The following is a 19,398-nucleotide window of genomic DNA, read 5'->3' on the forward strand; positions in this document are numbered from 1 at the left end:
TGCAGGAGACTAGGGTTTGATCCCTGGGTGGCGAAGATCCCGTGGAGGGCACAGCGACCCACGCCAGTATTCTTGCCTGGAGAATCCCATGGACAGAAGAGCCTGGTGGGCTATAGTCCAAAGGGCTGCAAAGAGTCGAACATGACTGAAGCAACTGAGCATGCACGCAATACAATGAGACAGCAATGGAATCCATGGAGGACATCATTTTTTCTGATTTTCTGCTCTATGAAGTCATATTGCCTATTAAACATCTGTTCTACCACCTTCCCCGTGTAAGATTTCTATTAAAAGGGAATACCTGTATGTTACAGTAATTTTTTTTGGAGATGAAGGAGACTTGAACAGGGAAGAAGTCATTGGGCTGCCCAGCAATGCTGAACTCAAGGCTGCCACTCTTATTTTTGGCATCAATCACTGGCAGGCACCACTCCAAGGTATTTCGTCGACTGTCATGTCGATACTCGCCATCAATCTCACCAATCACTGGAGCGCCAACACCAGATCTGCCACAAGAAACATCCGTGTCAAGTCAGCTGTCCAGAGTTAGAAAAACTCTGCCAAGGAAAACCAGCCCCAAATTTGATTATGCTTCTCAAATTCTTCCTGCTTTTATACAGTCCTAGAAAAAATTAGACTCCTTAATAACCTCAAGGACCCTTACACTGGTTAAGGGTTTCACTCATCCCTTCTGTAGGTACAGATATATGCAACCGTAAGTAATTGGCACACAGTCATGAGCTGTTCCAACTTATGGACTAGATCTGGAGCTGGCAGGGGACCGAGACTGACAAATGTGTGAAGTGGGATATATTTCAAAAAATCCTGCACTGATGGTTTGCTGCACTGTCAAGAAGGAATTTTAACATAGTGTTGTTCTCTTTATAGATGCCAATGAGGGGAAAAACAGGTTGATAGTAACAGTGGGGGAGAACTTAAAATGCCTATGGTTATTTAGAATGGAAATGAATTTGGACCTCTGAGAATGTTTTCAAAAGATTTCAGAATGTTTCAAAACTTACTGTAGTTGATGCCAGTGGGTTTATTTGATTTACAATCCAGGAAATGAACTTTTATTTGGTAAGTGAAAGAACAACTGCCCCTGGGCAAAATGTGAGCATGATGGGAAAGAGAGATACACAGTTGTCCTAAATCTGCAGGAGAACCAGGGCTAGTGAGGATGTGTTTCACACCCCCACACATGGCTGACAGGCAGTGTCACCTACTCCTACACATTCTAAATTTACCACCTTTTAATTCACCAGTGACATCCAATGTTTGCATTAGGGGCTCCGTAAATAAGGGAGACCAGAAAAACTTTGATAAAGGGTGAGATAACACAATTAACTCTTTTATGGTCCCAGTTGTATGTATGTTTCTTCCCTTTGCCCTTGTTCCCATTCTGGTTCTGAGCTCTAATTTGATCAGTTCTAGACAAAAGGGTAAAGTGCTGTCCGAGGGTCTCTTCTGGAGACTGTTGCAAAATTGAACTAAGACACAGGAAACCACCATAACCACAATTATAGGGTAGATGGAGAGGCCCAAAACTTGTGGCATCCTAAAAATAGTCTCACAAAATAAATCTTGACAAAATAAAACCCACACCTGTCACCAACGCCCAAGTCTCAGGACGGTTCAAGGCAGACATCTACTGTTCCGAAACAAAAACCAAGCTGTGAAGAATTAAGATGATTAGCCCATTAAGGGGGACACTGGTAATAACTCATATTTTAAAAAATGGAAATAAGAATGACTAAAACCAGACCTGGCCATGTCAAGACCTGAATCAAACTACAAATTAATTTAATTTTAATTCAAATTAATTTAAAATTAATTTGAATAAACCTGCATATTAAATTAGAACCATTTTCTCTGTAATAATAACTGGGCAATTTAATAGTAAAAACACACTAAGAATATACTTACTAGGTATTCATTATTAAGGCCTATACTTAATCATGGGGATGCTGAGAGGCAGAGGAGAGGAGCAGGGATTCAATGGTGAAATAATAGTAGTTCAGTCACTAGAAATGCTAGTGAGGAGATACAGTAGAGTATTTCCAGGTGATCCTAGAAAGTATGCCATTTAAGCATACATCAAAACTTACTGGAACTAAACTTCTGGGGGTGATGGATTTTTTGTTATTTTAATTGTGATCATGGTTTCACAGGTGCATATAGGTCAAAACTTATCCAATTGTACAATTTCAACATATGTAGTTTATTGCATGTCAACCATACCTCAATGAAGTTGTTAGAAAACTTTCTGAAACTAATGCAAATATCTTGTTTCACCAAAATAGTACCCTGAAATCATACTCTCATCTTTAGCTGGTAACTTAGCAAAGAAGGTGAAAAAAGAAGAATTCAGTCTGACAGACTCAATTTCTTCTTTAAGAGTTGCAAAACAAAACAGAGAACTGGCTCCTCCTTCTGGAAACCTTCATTACTACAGGAACAAACTGAAGACCAACATCTGAAAACACAGCTTTAGAACTACAACCAGCTTTGTATGTTTGGCTTTAAAGTCAGTAATATGCACTCCTTCAAAAGTATACAGTTGTATACATTTTGACAAATGTAGCTTGTAAGCACATTACAATCAAGTCACAGAATATTTCCATCATCTCCAAAGTTTCCTTGTGCTCCTCTGCAGTCAAATGCCTGATTTCTCTCCCAAGAGTATTACCTTTTCAGAATGTCTTATACATGGAATCATACAGTTAGTATGCAGTCTTTTGTACCAAGCTTCTTTCACAACTGGCCTTTGTATCTTATATATCTTAGCATGGACAGTCAGCTAAGTGTGGCCTCCAAAACTGAGTTCTAAAAGACTAGTTCTATAAGCTCACTAGAGAAAAAGTGATTATGTGGGGAACTTACGGGAGTGGAATGGTGATAACCACATCATTCAGTTCTAAATTATCTTCTTGTAGCTCATATTCTATGTTGACATCACAACCATTTCCACTTTCTGAGGGCCAGCAATTAACTGAAGACAAAAGCAAAGCAAGTATACTAGAACATTAGGAAAAGAATGAAGCAAAGTTAAGACTGCAAATCAAAACTGATACCAGCAAGCCCTAAAACATTCTAATGTAAACTATTGGAAACAATGGTTTCAAAATTAAAGATATTAAAAATTAAATCTAATCATTAAAATACAGTCCATTTTAAAAGGTCATTTTGTCAAAAAGAATTACGGCAATAAGGATAAAAGTGCACAAGTCAGGGCTATTTCTAATTCTCAGTGCAGACTAGCTTAGTAGGACTGGCCAGAGGCACTTACTTGTCAGTGGAATAAAAGATTCCTCTGTGGTCTGTAGTCTCCACTTTAGCACCCCTACATCACTGTTGACTGGAAATGACTTCTCTGGATTCTTCAAACCAATTAGAGATTCTGCAGTGAAAAGTTTTTTATCCACATTTGGATGGGTCTGAAATGAGAAAGGAAAGAAAATTTCTGAGGTTCAGACATGACAAGACAGGAAATAAATTCCTTTTGGTCTTACATGGCCCATAATCTAAACATCTAAAATAGGGTGCCTAAAAAATTCCAATTATTTTTGATTTTGAAGAAAGATTTCCCTTCTTCAAAGACTGTGTTTTAAAAAATTTTGACTGCACTGGGTCTTCACTGCGGTGAGCAGGCTTAGCAACCCCACAGCACATGGGATCTTAGTTCTCCCACCAGGGATCAAACCCACATCCCCTGCATTGGAAGGTGGAATCTTAACTACTGAACCAACAGGGAGGTCCCTGAAAGACTTCTAAAGATTTAAGACACTTAAAAATAGCAATAAAGTAATTTTTACTCTAACCATTTTGTTTGTAAGTAACAAGTTAGTAATTTTGTAACTGAAAAAGTTAAAAGACCATCAGCCAAGTCCTTTACAAAAATACTTTAGGGGGAGCAGCCTCATGGTGAGGCCAAGCTTGCCAAATAGAAGAGCAGGGTCAGAGCTTGATCCGCTGTCTTTGTCACACAGTAGTGCTCACCTTACACTAACGAAGGAGAGGGAAAAGCTCTGTGCAAAGTTTACTTGCAATTTTGTGTAGAGAGCTAAAGTTGCTCAAACTCAGGCCAAATAAGATGGACCAATCTTTTTTAAAGAAGTCATATTAGGGGAAAAAAGGAAAAAGAAGAAACTTTTGGATTGATGACTACATACACTTTACAAGCCAGCAATGCTACTATCAAATAATATAAGCACTACTTCCAAAAGACAATTGTGTGTTGGTTATGCTTTTCAACTGTGGTGTTGGAAAAGACTCTTGAGAGTCTCTTGGACTGCAGTGAGATCCAACCAGTCATTCCTAAAGAAAATCAGTCCTGAATATTCATTGGAAGGACTGATGCTGAAACTCCAATACTTTGGCCACCTGATGCGAAGAAGTGACTCATTTGAAAAGACCTTGATGCTGGGAAAGACTGAAGGCAGGAGGAGAAGGGGATGACAGAGGATGAGATGGTTGGATGGCATCACTGACTTGATGGACATGAGTTTGTCAAGCTCCGGGAGTTGGTGATGGACAGGGAAGCCTGGCACGCCGCAGTGCATGGGGTCGCAAAGAGTTGAACACGACTGAGCTGAACTGAACTGAACTATGAAAGAGGGAAAAAAGCAGACAAAATCATCTTCTTCTCTGAAAAGGCTTTGTTCTTGTGACAAGAGATGTAAGATCAACTATCTAAATAAAATATAACAATCTTCCTTGGTGGACCAGTGGTTAAGACTCTACACTTCTAATGGAGAGGAGGTGGGTTTGATACCTGGTCAGGGAACTAAGATCCCATACTCCACACAGCGTGGCCAAAAATTTTTTAAAATAAAATAAGACAGGACTTCTGTGGCTCAATGGTAAAGAATCCACCTGCCAATGCAGGTGACCAATCCCTGATTTGGGAAGATCCCACATGCCACGAAGCAACTAAGCCCGTGAGCTACAACTGTTGAGCCTGTGCACCAAAACTATTGAGGCTATTTCCTAGAGCCTGGAAGCCTCAACTACTGAAGCTCGTGGACCTAGAGCCTATACTGTGAAACAAAAGAAGCCACTGCAATGAGAAGCCTGCACACCATAGCTAGAGAGCAGCCTATGCAGCAACAAAGACTCAGCCAAACCATCAATAAATAAAATTTTTGAAAATAAGTAAATAAAATGTAACAAGAACAACTGTTATAAAGGCTTCTTAGAAAGAAGCCACATAGGTGGAACATACTTATTTTTAAGAATTCTATGTACATTTCGAATATACCATTAGATACTACCCTTCAGCTAACAAAACAAGCACAGGCAGTTTATAGAGTAGCAGAATGTGCAGTGTCATAATTTGTTTTAATAAAATACCTGCCCATTAAGTTTTAAAACTTGTTGTTTCTTTAACTATACTTCAAGCAAAATCCTAAATGAATTTACTTTTGCATAATAGTAACAGATAAGCATCTCTTTGTACCTCTGTGAGTATGAAGTCATTTATTAGATTTCAAAATGACCTTTCACTCAATTTCAATATTAAAAGGCCATACTAATACAGCTGCTGTCAATCACTCACAACTGGCTTGGGAAGGCATTTATCGACTCAAGGCATCCACTGTAGACAACAGATTAACTTTTTTCCTATGCATTTAGAATGGTACTAGTTACATAAAATAAATAATCATCTGTGTTCTATGGTTCATACAGGAACTCCAGCTGAACAAGACTGTGCTAAGTAGACAAAACCTTAATAATCCCTTATTAAAAGCCTCTATGCACCTGTAGCTGTACTCCTTTCTTGTCTTCATTTTCCACATGAAGACGAATTCGGCCAAATTTATCATCTGAGATCCTAAGCATGATCATGCCGTGCAGCTCCATGTTCTGTAATCCTCCATCTCGGCCACAGGTTAATGTGATCTTTTCCTCAATCTTCATGTGCACACTGTAGAGAAAGAAAAATGAATTTGTTCAGAAAGGTAAAAACCAGAATTCCCTTTCTCTGGGGCTTAATGTTGATTAGCCACCAGCAACTTGTTTTAAGGTGTTGCTGCCATATGTATCAAAATTTATAGCATTATACAAACTATTACATTTTGTTAAAAATTTATTTTTGATTGCTTTGGGTCTTTGTTGCTGTACGCCAAACTATTACATTTAGAATGGATAAAAAGCAAGGTCCTGCTGTATAGCACAGGGAACTATATCCAATCTCCCAGGATAAACCATAATAGAAAAGAATTCCTATATCTATATATGCATAACTGAGTCACTCTGCTGTACAACAGAAATGAATACAACACTGTAAATCAACTACATTTCAATTTTTTAAAAAAGGAAAAGAATACTTTATCACTATAGAAAATAAAATAAAGCATTATATCCTTAGGTTTAGCGATTCTTCAGTGTACAGATAAGTCTGCACCTGTACAAAACAATGTATGTTATTCACTGAAAAACTGTTTGCAATATCAAAAGTTTAGAAACAAATGTCCATCACTAGGAGGACGACTTAAATACATAAAAGTATGTCGACAAAATGAATACTGAGCAATTACAAGAAAAAGAGGAACAACTGACAAAGTTTTTTATTTGAAAATAATATCAAAAATTAAAAAATCAGGGACTTTTGTGGTGGTCCAGTGGTTAAGATGCTGCACCCACAGGGAGTGGGTTCAATCCCTGGTCAGGGAACTAAGTTTTCACACGTTGCATGGTGTGGCCAAAAAAAAAAAAAAAAAAAAATTAAAATGGTAACACGAATATATGTATACTTTTTTATCTATTGCTAATATTTTATCCCATTTGTTTGATCATTTGCATCTCTATGTAACTATATTTTACTTTTTCTCCTGAATTATTTACATGCAGATCATATACATCATGGTCCCTTACCCCTAAACATTTTTCAGAATGTACTTTGTGAGAATACGATATTCTCTCACATAACCACAGCTCTGTCATTAACTTCATAAATTTATCCGTTCAGTTCAGTTGCTAAGTCGTGTCCAACTCTTTGCAACTCCATGGACTGCAGCACGCCAGGCTTCCCTGTCCAACACCAACACCTGGAGCTTGCTCAAACTCATGTCCATTAAGTCGGTGACGCCATCCAACCATCTCATCCTCTGTTGTCCACTTCTCCTCCTGCTTTCAATCTTTCCCAGCATCAGGGTCTTTTCAAATGAGTCACTTCTTCACATCAGGTGGCCTAAGTATTGGAGTTTCAGCTTCAGCATCAGTCCTTCCAATGAACACCTAGGACTGATCTCCTTTAGGATGGACTGGTTGGATCTCCTTGCAGTCCAAGGGACTCTCAAGAGTCTTCTCCAACACCACAGTTCAAAAGCATCAATTCTTCGGCGCTCAGCTTTCTTCACAGTCCAACTCTCACATCCATACATGACCACTGGAAAAACCATAGCGTTGACTAGACGGACCTTTGTTGGCAAAGTAATGTCTCTGCTTTTTAATATGCTGTCTAGGTTGGTCATAGCTTTTCTTCCAAGGAGCAAGCGTCTTTCATTTCATGGCTGCAGTCACCATCTGCAGTGATCTTGAAGCCCCGAAAATTAAAGTCTGTCACTGTTTCCATCATTTACCCATCTATGCGCCATGAAGTGATGGGACCAGATGCCATGATCTTGGTTTTTTGAATGTTGTGTTTTAAGCCACTCTCCTCTTTCACTTTCATCAAGAGGCTCTTTAGTTCTTCTTCGCTTTCTGCATAAGGGTGGTGTCATCTGCGTATCTGTTATTGATGTTTCTCCCAGTAATCAATTGATTTTTCACTTAATTACAGGAAAAAATTTCCTTATAACACCCCAAAAAGATGTCCTTTTCATCATAGGGGATTGGAATGAAAAAGTAGGAAGTCAAGAGAAAGCTGGAGTAACTGGCAAATTTGTCCTTGGAGTACAAAATGAAGCAGGGCAAAGGCAAACAGAGTTTTGCGAAGAGAACACACTGGTCATAGCACTCTCTTTTCCAACAACACAAGAGAAGATCTACACATGGACATCACCAGATAGTCAATACCGAAATCAGATTGGTTATATTCTTTGCAGCCAAAGATGGAAAAGCTTTATACAGTTAGCAAAAACAAGACTGGCAGCTAACTGTGGCTCCAATCATGAACTCCTTATTGCCAAATTCATACTTAAATTGAAGAAAGTAGGGGAAACCACTAGACCATTCAGGTATGACCTAAATCAAATCCCTTATGATTATACAGTGGAAGTAACAAATAGATTCAAGGAATTAGATGCGATAGACAGAGTGCCTGAAGAATTATGGATGGAGGTTCATGACACTGTACAGGAGGCAGGGATCAAGACCATCCCCAAGAAAAAGAAATTCAAAAAGGCAAAATGGTTGTCTGAGGCGGCCTTACAAATAGCTGTGAAAAGAAGAAAAGCTAAAGGCAAAGGAGAAAAGGAAAGCTGTACCCATTTGAATGTAGAGTTCCAAAAAATAGCAAGGAGAGTTAGGAAAGCCTTCCTCTGTGATCAGTGCAAAGGAATAGAGGAAAACAACAGAATGGGAAAGACTAGAGATCTCTTCAAGAAAATGAGAGGTACCAAGGGAACATTTCATGCAAAAATGGGCAAAATAAAGGACAGAAATGGTATGGACCTAACAGAAGCAGATATTAAGAAGAGGTGGCAAGGATACACAGAAGAAGTGTACAAAAAAGATCTTCATGACCCAGATAACCACAATGATGCGATCACTCACCTAGAGCCAGACATCCTGGAATGTGAAGTCAAGTGGGTCTTAGGAAGCATCACTACAAGCAAAGCTAGTGGAGGTGATGGGATTCCAGCTGAGCTATTTCAAATCCTAAAAGATGATGCTGTGAAAGTGCTGCACTCAATATGCCAGCAAATTTGGAAAACTCAGCAGTGACCGTGGGACTGGAAAAGGTCAGTTTTCATTTCAGTTCCAAAGAAAGGCAATGCCAAAGAATGTTCAAACTATCGCACAACTGCACTCATCTCACACACTAGCGAAGTAATGCTCAAAATTCTCCAACCCAGGCTTTAACAGTATGTGAAGCATGAACTTCCAGATATTCAAGCTGGATTTAGAAAAGGCAAAGGAACCAGAGATCAAATTGCCAACATCCGCTGGATCATAGAAAAGGCAAGAGAATACCAGAAACAATCTACTTCTGCTTTATTGATTATGCCAAAGCCTTTGACTGTGTAGATCACAACAAACTGGAAAATTCTTCAAAAGATGGGAATACCAGACCACTTTACCTGCCTCCTGAGAAATCTGTTGTCCAGAAGCAACAATTAGAACTGGACATCATACAACAAACTGGTTACAAATACGGAAAGAAGTACGTCAAGTCTGGATATTGTCACCCTGCTTATTTAACTTTTATGCAAAGTACATCATGAGAGACTCTGGGTTGGATGAAGCACAAGGTGAAATCAAGATTGCCGGGAGAAATATCAATAACCTCAGATATGCAGATAACACCACCCTTATGGCAGAGAGTGAAGAAGAACTAAAGAGCCTCTAGATGAAAGTGAAAGAGAAGAGTGAAAAAGCTGGATTAAAACTCAACGTTCAGAAAACTAAGATCATGGCATCCGGTCCCATCACTTCATGGCACGTAGAAGGGTAAACGATGGAAACACTGACAGACTTTAATTTTTTGGGCTCCAAGATCACTGCAGATGGTGACTGCAGCCATGAACTTAAAAGACGCTTACTCCTTGGAAGGAAAGTTAGGACCAACCTAGACAATGTATTAAAAAGAGACATAACTTTGCCGAAAAGGTCTGTCTAGTCACAGCTATGGTTTTTCCAGTAGTCATGTGTGGATGTGAGAGTTGGACTATAAAGAAAGCTGAGCGCCGAAGAATTGATGCATTTGAACTGTGGTGTTGGAGAAGACTCTTGAGAGTCCCTTGGACTGCAAGGAGATCCAACCAGTCCATCCTAAAGGAGATCAGTCCTAGGTGTTCATTGGAAGGACTGATGCTGAAGCTGAAAACTCCAATACTTAGGCCACCTGATGTGAAGAAGTGACTCATTTGAAAAGACCCTGATGCTGGGAAAGATTGAAAGCAGGAGGAGAAGTGGACAACAGAGGATGAGATGGTTGGATGGCATTACTGATTCAATGGATATGAGTCTGAGTAAATTCCGGGAGTTGTTGATAGACAGGGAGCCCTGGCGGGCTGCAGTCCATGGGGTCACAAAGAATTGGACATGACTGAGCGACTGAACTGCAGTGAAAAAAAGCAAGTAGAAAATGTGTCAAGTACACCACCACTTATGTATAACAAGAGAAAAACAGAAATTATACCATATTTTTATTCATCTATACATATATTATCTCTCTTGGAAGATACACACAAAAACTAATTAATGCTAGTTGTATCTGAAGAGAGAACCTTGAATGGCTGTGTGGGAAGAAGTTTTAGTGCAACATCCTTTGAACCTTTTGACTTTTGAACAACTACATGAATGTATAATCTAGTTTTTAAAATAAGTAAAATAAAAGGTACTGCTGTTATGGGCCATTATTAAGTACAATCTATCCATATTCCTCACTAAAACAGGTTTAAAAAACCGTGCTGGCATCCTACTTTCTTCTGTTCCAACCTCTAAGTCTTCCCAGAAACAAAAGCATGAGACTCAAGACCACAGAGACATGTATCTAAAGACAATGCATGGTGTCATTTACCTTCATAAGCATTCGCTCCATGCTCAAGAAGTATTCCAACATTCAGAAAAGAGTTTCAAGCTCTCTCTAGTACATGATAGTCTCCAACACCTTATTAAAATAGTGTCAAACCTGTCTCCCTCAGAGCAACAACTAGGAATAACACAGGAACTTCAGTGATTTGAAAGATTTATCCCAGCAAAACACTGTTCATTTCATATAAAATAAGACACACAAAATACTCCTCTTTGAAGCACACCTGATAGAGGTATCCTCCCAGACTCATCTTTCACCTGACCTCAAAATCATCAGTAACAGTAGAAAGTCTGGGCTTCAAGACAAGAAATCTGAGTCATGGAAGTGTGAACTTGATAACTACCACTTAAAAATGTTACCAACCAGTACCATAGTCCTGCGATAAGAGACAAATCAAAATATTCTATACTGGCTTTAAATACTTAAAAAGCAAAAATAACACATTTGCTACTAAAGATATTTATAATTTTTGTCCTAATTAGAGAAAGACATGCCAAAATATAGTACAGAGTGAATCACTGTTCTAGTACTCCAACTCAAGTCCATTTTAAGAGACAAAGTATAAACTAAGCATGAAGAAAAGTTATTTTTTGTTTAATTTAACCACCACAGAGTTGGTAGAAAGGTTAAGTTCTAAACAGAAAACGGAAGGCTAAGAGTCCCCAGTCATGGTTCGAAGAGGGCAGAGGGGGAATATCTCATGTTCATACCTAAAATTTTACTCAAGTGTAGCTGATTTACAATGTTGTGTTTAATGTCTACTGTACAGCAAAGTGACTCAGTTATACATATTTATTTTTTTCATATTCCTTTCCATTATGGTTTATCACAGGATATTGAATGTAGTTCCCTGTGTGATAATATACAGTAGAACCCTGCTGTTTAGAATATACTCTTAAGTCTTTTATATCTGGAAAAATTAAAAAACACAAAAAGAATTTATAAAGTATTGAGATAAAAAAATTTTTAACACCATGTGGTCTGTTCCTACTGAACAAGTTACCACTTACCTCTCCATATTAATGGGTGGAGCATGCACTTTGGTTGCTTCAGAGGTACGCTTGCCCATATTGGAGGATATGATATTTTCGCCTTCAGATTTCAATTTGTCAACGAAGTTATCTACTTCCTTTCCTTTGGCTCCCAGTTTCAGAGCCTTGCTAGGGCCTGAAGGTCTAAGTGGAAGAATGCAAAAATAAAAAAAATACACACATGATTTAAAAAGTTAAAAACTAATTAATAATTCCCTATCACTAAAGCTTTCCCTAAAGCTGTTCTTTAAGAGAAATGTGAATACCTCAAGGGATAAACTAAAGTTTCCTAGTGTTTAGTGGACCACTAAACTATTTCTTGTTTGAACTGGCAGCTGGATCACTATTAACATGTAAGGTTCAGAGATTCTCTTTGGCCCAGTAGTTAGGATTCCGTGCTTCCACTGCAGGGCACAGGTTCACAGGTTCACTCCCTGGTTGGGGAACTAAGATCTTGCATGCTATAGGGGCATGACCGAAAAACAAACAAACAAAAGAACCACATAAGCTTCAAGTACCCAAAGACCAAAGGTATACTTTGATAAGCATGTATGATCCGAGGAAAACTTTGTACCTTCTATCCAGATAAATATACTTATGTACAAACAAACTTTTTCATATAACTTTAGGTAGTTTAGATTCTCCCTGAAATCCATTTATGAACACTAGATTAAAAGTATGTGTCCCTTTAACAGTTAAATAACTCTTCTTCCAATATAAGGCAACTCTCATAGGAAATTGAGCTTCAAGGTAAAATTTGTAGAAGAACTCTCTTTCACACAAAAGGAAAAACACCGCCATCAGATTTCTCCCTTATCCCCATATTATCAATATGCAGCCAAATTTAATATTACAACTTACTTTATCAAGGCACACATTATTTAATAGTTTGCCTAGAAATCAGATATTGCTCTGAGATACACACATATAGCCTTCATCTGCCATTCTAGAACCACCTGTACTCTAGGTGATTACACTAGATTATACCTGGCTGGTGCGGGTGCCACTTTTGGTTTGTCAGTTTCAATGATGGTCTCTGTGATCATAGAAGTTGTGCTGCCTCCAGACACTGTGGAGCTTCCAAAGCCCCCAAATCCTGGTGCTTTTTTGCCCTGTCTCTCTGCATCTCTTCGGGCCTGCTGTAATTCTTTTGCTTTACGCCGCATCTCAGCCTTGGCTTCACGCTCTTGAGTCTACGAAAAGAGACATACTTGGATGCAGCTTTGAATTCAGACCAGACTAGTAAATAAAGAAAGGAAAGTCAGACAGAGAAGCCTAAAAGAAAGACACAAACCAGCAGTCTCAAAGAAGACCCTATTTACCTCTCTGACTGCTCTGAACACCTTCTCCTCATGGGAATCCATTTCTGTGAAGGTTCTGATCTGTGCCAGGTTAACATTCTCCCGGTATCCCAAGGCAACAATTTCGTCAAATGCAAAAATCAAATCAAAACAGTGCTCAGATATTTCATTCTCTTCTAAGGCTCGGCAATATTCAGGAATCTAATCATGAGGAACAATGGAAAAGAAATATTTAGAATGTATCAGCAGTTATGCTTTCCAATTCTTATCCTATAAAATACATATATTTCAATATGCCTGAATCGCTTTACTAGCTCCTTCCACTACTCTTTAAGCAAGTCTCTGGCATAAGCCTTTGTATGCCAGATGTGTGGCTACATCAACAAATTTCATCGAAAGAATATTATCTAAAAATATGACCAAACAAGTGTCAGAACCACAATGGCAGGTTATAGTTACCGCTAAGGAACTGGGAAACAAAAGAGCAATTTTCATATTCTCCTCTGTAATATTTACAGTCTTAGGATATCCAGTAAAAGGAGATGTGACATAAGATGCTGGGACGGGGACTAGGTGCATAGAACACGCAAAATTATAAGCATCAGCTGCTTTGGGGAAAAATAGTTTCACACAAAAACTTAAACTCCAAAAACCTTAATGCAATATTATAGGACTCTTACCACTCTTGAGAAGAGCCTTAGGGTCTCCAGATCTTCTAAGATGTTGCTGTTTTTGGTAGTGATCAGTACCATGTACAATTTCTCCATAGGCTGGTAAACATATCTGACACTCTCTGTTTCCACAAATGTATGTTGTTTTCCAGTGTTCATGAGCTTTGGAAAAGCTGCTAACAAGCCCTCAATCCGAGTTCGAGTCATCTCTACAAACTGTCGAGAAACAATAGCTTTTCCTGCTTTTGTACAGACTGCTGCTGCCAACAGCACCTGCAAGGAACATGTAAATAAGTACTAATCATTTTTTTACATGTGTTTTCTCAACATCTTCAGATCCGTAGAATGCCACACTCAGTTATTTAGTGATATAACTACTACTAGAATGCTGACTTTCAGATTCTACTTCATTGCTCTTTTAATTACACTATGTCATTCATAAGATAAAGGTGAAGTAGAGGAAAATGAAGCTATTACTCCTATTTTTCAATAACACATCTAGAGAAAAACTTAGTAAAGAAATAATTTTTTCTAAGCCTACACACATTATTAATCGGTACCCTGTGACTCAAAACTGGATTGCTCTCTGCTTTGGCAGACCCATAAATAGCTTAAACTTATTCAAGGAAAAACAAATTTCTACAGAGGTCTGAGCAGGCAGGCTGAATAGTTATACAAGGCCCCAAAACTTTCCTTTCATTTTTACCTAAAACATGGAACCAATCTAGTGAGTCTAAATTTATCTTCTGCTCTTTGATTAACCCACACTAACTCACCTCCAGTCACACAAACAATCTGTAAAAGGAAAAACTAAGTGGCTCAATGTTTCACACAGCTTTTGACACTGGGCAATGATCAAGACCAACAGCCTTTTTTTCAGAGTCTGGCATTTCATTAAACAAAACAAAGCACCAAGGAAGATATGACCAAATGTCATTAGCAGAGTAGTAAGAAAATTAAGTATAGTGTTAACAGTCTCTTCATTGCAGGAACCCAGAAGTTTATAAGGAAGGACAAGTAACAGAAAGACTATTTACACATATCAGAAGCCTCAATACTAGGATACGATTTCTGAAATATTAACATTCTATTGGTCAGGTTCCTCAGTTTTACAGAAATCTTTCCTCTACAGGTGAGCAGCTGGAAAAAAAACAAGTTAGTCAATTTGAGTATTCTTTTAGTTTCAAAACATCAATATAGTTTTACAGTGATTACAGGAGAACATAATGTCCTTATTCATCAAGGATAGGTCATCAGGTTATTTGGGAGATAGTTACTATCACACTTATGTCCAAGCAGCTAGGTAAAAACAATTTATAGTGAAAAAGTGTTTGATCTATATCTTGCACAAATAACTTTCCTCTACCAAACAGATCTTTATTTTTACTGATTGATTTATTTCCCATGAACATTGTGCACATTTTCTCACATGAAATCTCAAGAATAAATCCTATCAACTGCTCTATTTCCCAAATAACAACTGCAAGTTTAGAAAGAAACACATTTAAGAGAGTAATACAATTTTATGCTCCTGAGTCTATCAATTCTATGTTGAAACTTACCTTAATTATGCTGGCATAAAGTTATGTAGTATAGAATTCAAAAGTTAAAAAAAAAAGTAGCTCTACTTCATAAATAAATACTTTCAGGAAGAATCTTGCTTTGTAAATTATATCCTTTTAAAAACATGTGTGCTCAGTCGCTCAGTTGTGCCCGATTCTTTGCGACCCCAGGAACTGCAGTCTTCGAGGCTCCTCTGTCCATGGGAATTCTCTAGGCAAGAATACTGGAGTGTCTCCCACATTGCAGGCAGATTCTTTACTCTCTGAGCCACCAAGGAAGCCCAAGAATACTGGAGTGAGTAGCCTATCCCTTCTCCAGGGGATCTTCCCCACCCAGGAATCGAACCAGGGTTTTCTGCATTACAGGCGTTCTTTACCACTTGAGATACCAGGGAAGCCCCTAAAATAGCCCCTGTATGTCTAAAATATATTTTTGTATTTATAAAATATAAAAATATATCTTTGTATCTTATATTTAAAAATATAAGATGATATTTTAGACATATGGAAAAGTAGAGAGTATAAAAATTACAGTTGATTACTTTAAAAATGGTAAATAAGCTCACTTAAAAGTCCCAGAACAGTCATCTTTCCCCAAAATACTTATAATTTTAAAAAATAAATAAAGAGTTTTGTACTTAAGAAATGTATCATTCACCATCACAACTACTTGGGAGGTTGCTGTTATCACCCAGGCAAGAGGCAAGAAGATATACTGAGGGGAGTAAAAGATCCCCCAAAAAGAATAAAAATGCAACAAGGTTATGACCTATTCTTTTCAGAAGAAATCTTCCACTCCATGTCTTTATTATTTTGTTGCTGTTGTTGCTATGTAATTTTTTTTAAATTCAGCTTTATTGAGGCAGAATTAACATATAAACTTATAAGTGTATATGGTGATTTCACATCTTTCATTTTATTTTTTTCTTCCAGTTTAACTGAAATATAATTGACATACAGCACTGAAAGTTTAAGGTATGTAGCATGATGATTTGACTTAATATACATCACAAGTTTGGTGAACATCTGTCATCTCATATAGGTAGAACATTAAAGAAATATAAAAAACGGAATTCCCTCATGGTCCAGTGGTTAGAACTCTGCACTTTCACTACAAAGGACCCAAATTCGATCCCTACTCAGGGAACTAAGATCCTGTAAGCCGCCTGGCATGGCCAAAAAGAAATAGAAAAAAAACTTTTCCCTTGTGATGTGATTCTTTTAACAACTTTCATATATATATGATACAGCACTGTTAGTTATACTGATCATATTGTACACTGCATGTCCAGTACTTACTTAGCTTATAACTGGAAGTTTGCACTTTTTTGACTACCTTCATCCAATCTCCCTCCCCCACCAGTCCCTGCCACTGGTGACCACAAATCTGATCTCTTTTCTATGAGTTTATTTTTTTAACAATAAGATTAAATTTATTTATTTTTAATTGGAGGATAATTGCTTTATAATATTGTATTGGCTATTTTTAAAGTATAACTGACCTACAACACTATGTTGGTTTTTGGTATACAACATAGTTATTCTGTATTTCTATACATTTTAAAATGTTCACCATGTTAACCTAGTCACCATCTGTTACCATATAAAAATATTACATAATTATAGACTATATTCCCCACATTGTCCCCATTCATTTCTTTAATAGTGTGAAATACAGATTTCTTCAAAAAAGGGCAAGGACTCCTATAATTCTTGGTACAACACGTGTGCTTAGTCGTTCAGTCATGTCCGACTCTTTGCAACCCCATGGACTGTAGCCCACCAGGCTCCTCTGTCCACAGGGATTCTCCAGGCAAGAATACTGGAGTGGGTTGCCATGCCCTCCTCAGGGGATCTTCCTGACCCAGGGATAGAACCCAGCTCTCCCGCACTGCAGGCAGATTCTTTACCATCTGAGCCACCAGGGAAGCCCAAGAATACTGAAGTGGGTAGCCTATCCCTTCTCCAGGGGATCTTCCTAACCCAGGAATTGAGCCGGGGTCTCCTGGAGAAGGACATGGCAACCCACTCCAGTACTCTTGCCTGGAAAATCCCATGGACGGAGGAGCCTGGTAGGCTACAGTCCATGGGGTCGCAAAGAGTGGGACACTGAGCAACTTCACTTTCATTTTTCACTTTCACGCACTGGAGCAGGAAATGGCAACCCACGCCAGTATTCTTGCCTGGAGAATCCCAGGGACAGAGGAGCCTGGTGGGCTGCCGTCTACAGGGTCGCACAGAGTCGGACACGACTGAAGTGACTTAGCAGCTCCTGCATTGTAGGTGGATTCTTCACCAGCTGAGCTACCAGGGAAGCCCTGGTACACACACAGTAATACCTTAATCTTGAAGAAGAAGAAATTGACCTACAATTATCACCAGTCAAGAGACTTAGACTTGTTTAGAAGAATAAAACCAAATATACTCAAAAATTTGCTTTCACATTAATTTTTATCATATGAGGTTCGTGTTCCAACCATCTGCATATTTCTGGCAGAAAAAGAAAAAAGCAAAGGTAGTTGCTGCTTTAGCTTATGAGTGATCAGCAGGTATGTCTTTGTATGTGTCATATTTGACACATATATCCAAATAAAGTAAGATTTCTGTCCCAATAGGAGCCCTCATAAAAGAACTACGTCACATAAAAATTTGTACACATGTTCACAGCAGCATTATTCAAAATACCTACCTAATACATAATAAAAAGTGAACACCAGGAATTCCCTAGCAGTCCAGTGGCTAGGATTTGGCACTTTCACTGCCATGACCCATGTTCAATCCCTGGTCAGGGAACTAAGATCCTGGAAGTCACAAGGCAGGGCCAAAAAAACTAAAAATCTGTGTATCTAAATAAGTAAATAAACAGTGAAAACCCAAATATCCACCAACTTATGATTGGATAAACAGAATGTGGTACATCCATACAATGGCATATTATTCAGCTATAAAAAGGAATGAAGAATATGCTATAGTATGGATGAACTTTGAAAATATTACACTAAATGAAAGAAACCAGATACAAAAGGCAACATCTCACATGATTTCATTTTCGTGAAACATCCAGAACAAGCAAATTCAGAGAGAGAAAGTAGATGAGTGGTTACCAGGGACTGGGAAAGGGGAAATGGAAAGTGAAAGTGAAGTCGCCCAGTCGTGTCCAACTCTTTGGGATCCCATAGACTGTAGCCTACCAGGCTCCTCTGTCCATGGGATTTTCCAGGCAATAGTACTGGACTGGATTGCCATTTCCTTCTCCAGGGGATCTTCCCAACCCAGGGCTTGAACCCAGGTCTCCCACATTGTAAACGGACGCTTTACCATCTGAGCCACCAGGGAAGTCCGTGAATAAAAACAGGAATGGAAGGCAAACCCATAGATTAAAAGAGACTTAAGAGACAATGTCAACCAATCACATTGTATAATCTTACTTGAATCCTGATTCAAATTACTGTTTAAAAAAATTATAAGACAAATGGGAAAATATGAACAGTGAATGAACAGTTAATGACATTAAGAAATTATTGATAAATTTAAGGTATGATATATCCATTAAAAGTATTTTTTAATATAAATTTATTTATTTTAATTGGAGGCTAATTACTCACTAAAAGCATTTTTTAGACAAGGAATATTTATTTAAAAAAAAAAAAAAAAAAAGAGTTCTATAGATTCAAATTCTTCTAGTCTTTCATATTAAAGACTTTCTCTCAATCACTTTACATTGAACATCTACATGAATTGTGTAGGGTAGATTTTATCCTCAGTCTCAAACTGTGCTAGTTTTACATGTACTAATAAAAGACCATCTGATTTATAAATTATCCGGAGGATCAAAACTCACAATTTCATGTGTTGGATGTCAGTAATGATTTTTTTTTTCTTTTTCTGTACTATGAGGTTTGTGGGATCTTAAAATAGTTCACCAACCAGGGACTGAACCTGGGCTCTTGGCAGTGAAAGCCCAGACTCCCAGCCACTGGACTGCTAGGGAATTTCCAATAAATATTTCTTTTAAAATCAACTGCTCTACTGTAATACAAATGGGTTTTTATGACTCATAATAAAGCTTCCAAAAGTATCAATATGGTACATGGATTCAAAAAGTGCTAAATATTAAAAATTGTATGTCAA

At 38.1% G+C, this 19,398-nt stretch overlaps 1 protein-coding gene across 1 annotated transcript in view; it reads right to left on the reverse strand.

Moving 5' to 3' along the window:
• Window positions 1-19,398, reverse strand: part of ARCN1 (archain 1) — a 29,848-nt gene that overhangs the window by 3,292 nt on the left and 7,158 nt on the right. Inside the window, exons 2-9 of the mRNA XM_005897141.3 lie at window positions 13,715-13,978; window positions 13,056-13,235; window positions 12,721-12,926; window positions 11,713-11,877; window positions 5,761-5,926; window positions 3,290-3,437; window positions 2,884-2,992; window positions 302-506 (exon numbers count right to left, since the gene is read on the reverse strand). Of these exons, the coding sequence (XP_005897203.1) occupies window positions 302-506; window positions 2,884-2,992; window positions 3,290-3,437; window positions 5,761-5,926; window positions 11,713-11,877; window positions 12,721-12,926; window positions 13,056-13,235; window positions 13,715-13,978 (1,443 nt within the window). The remainder of the gene's footprint in view (window positions 1-301; window positions 507-2,883; window positions 2,993-3,289; window positions 3,438-5,760; window positions 5,927-11,712; window positions 11,878-12,720; window positions 12,927-13,055; window positions 13,236-13,714; window positions 13,979-19,398) is intronic.

The sequence above is a fragment of the Bos mutus genome, chromosome 15, assembly GCF_027580195.1.
Source record: "Bos mutus isolate GX-2022 chromosome 15, NWIPB_WYAK_1.1, whole genome shotgun sequence".
In the NCBI taxonomy this organism is placed as follows: Eukaryota; Metazoa; Chordata; class Mammalia; order Artiodactyla; family Bovidae; genus Bos; species Bos mutus.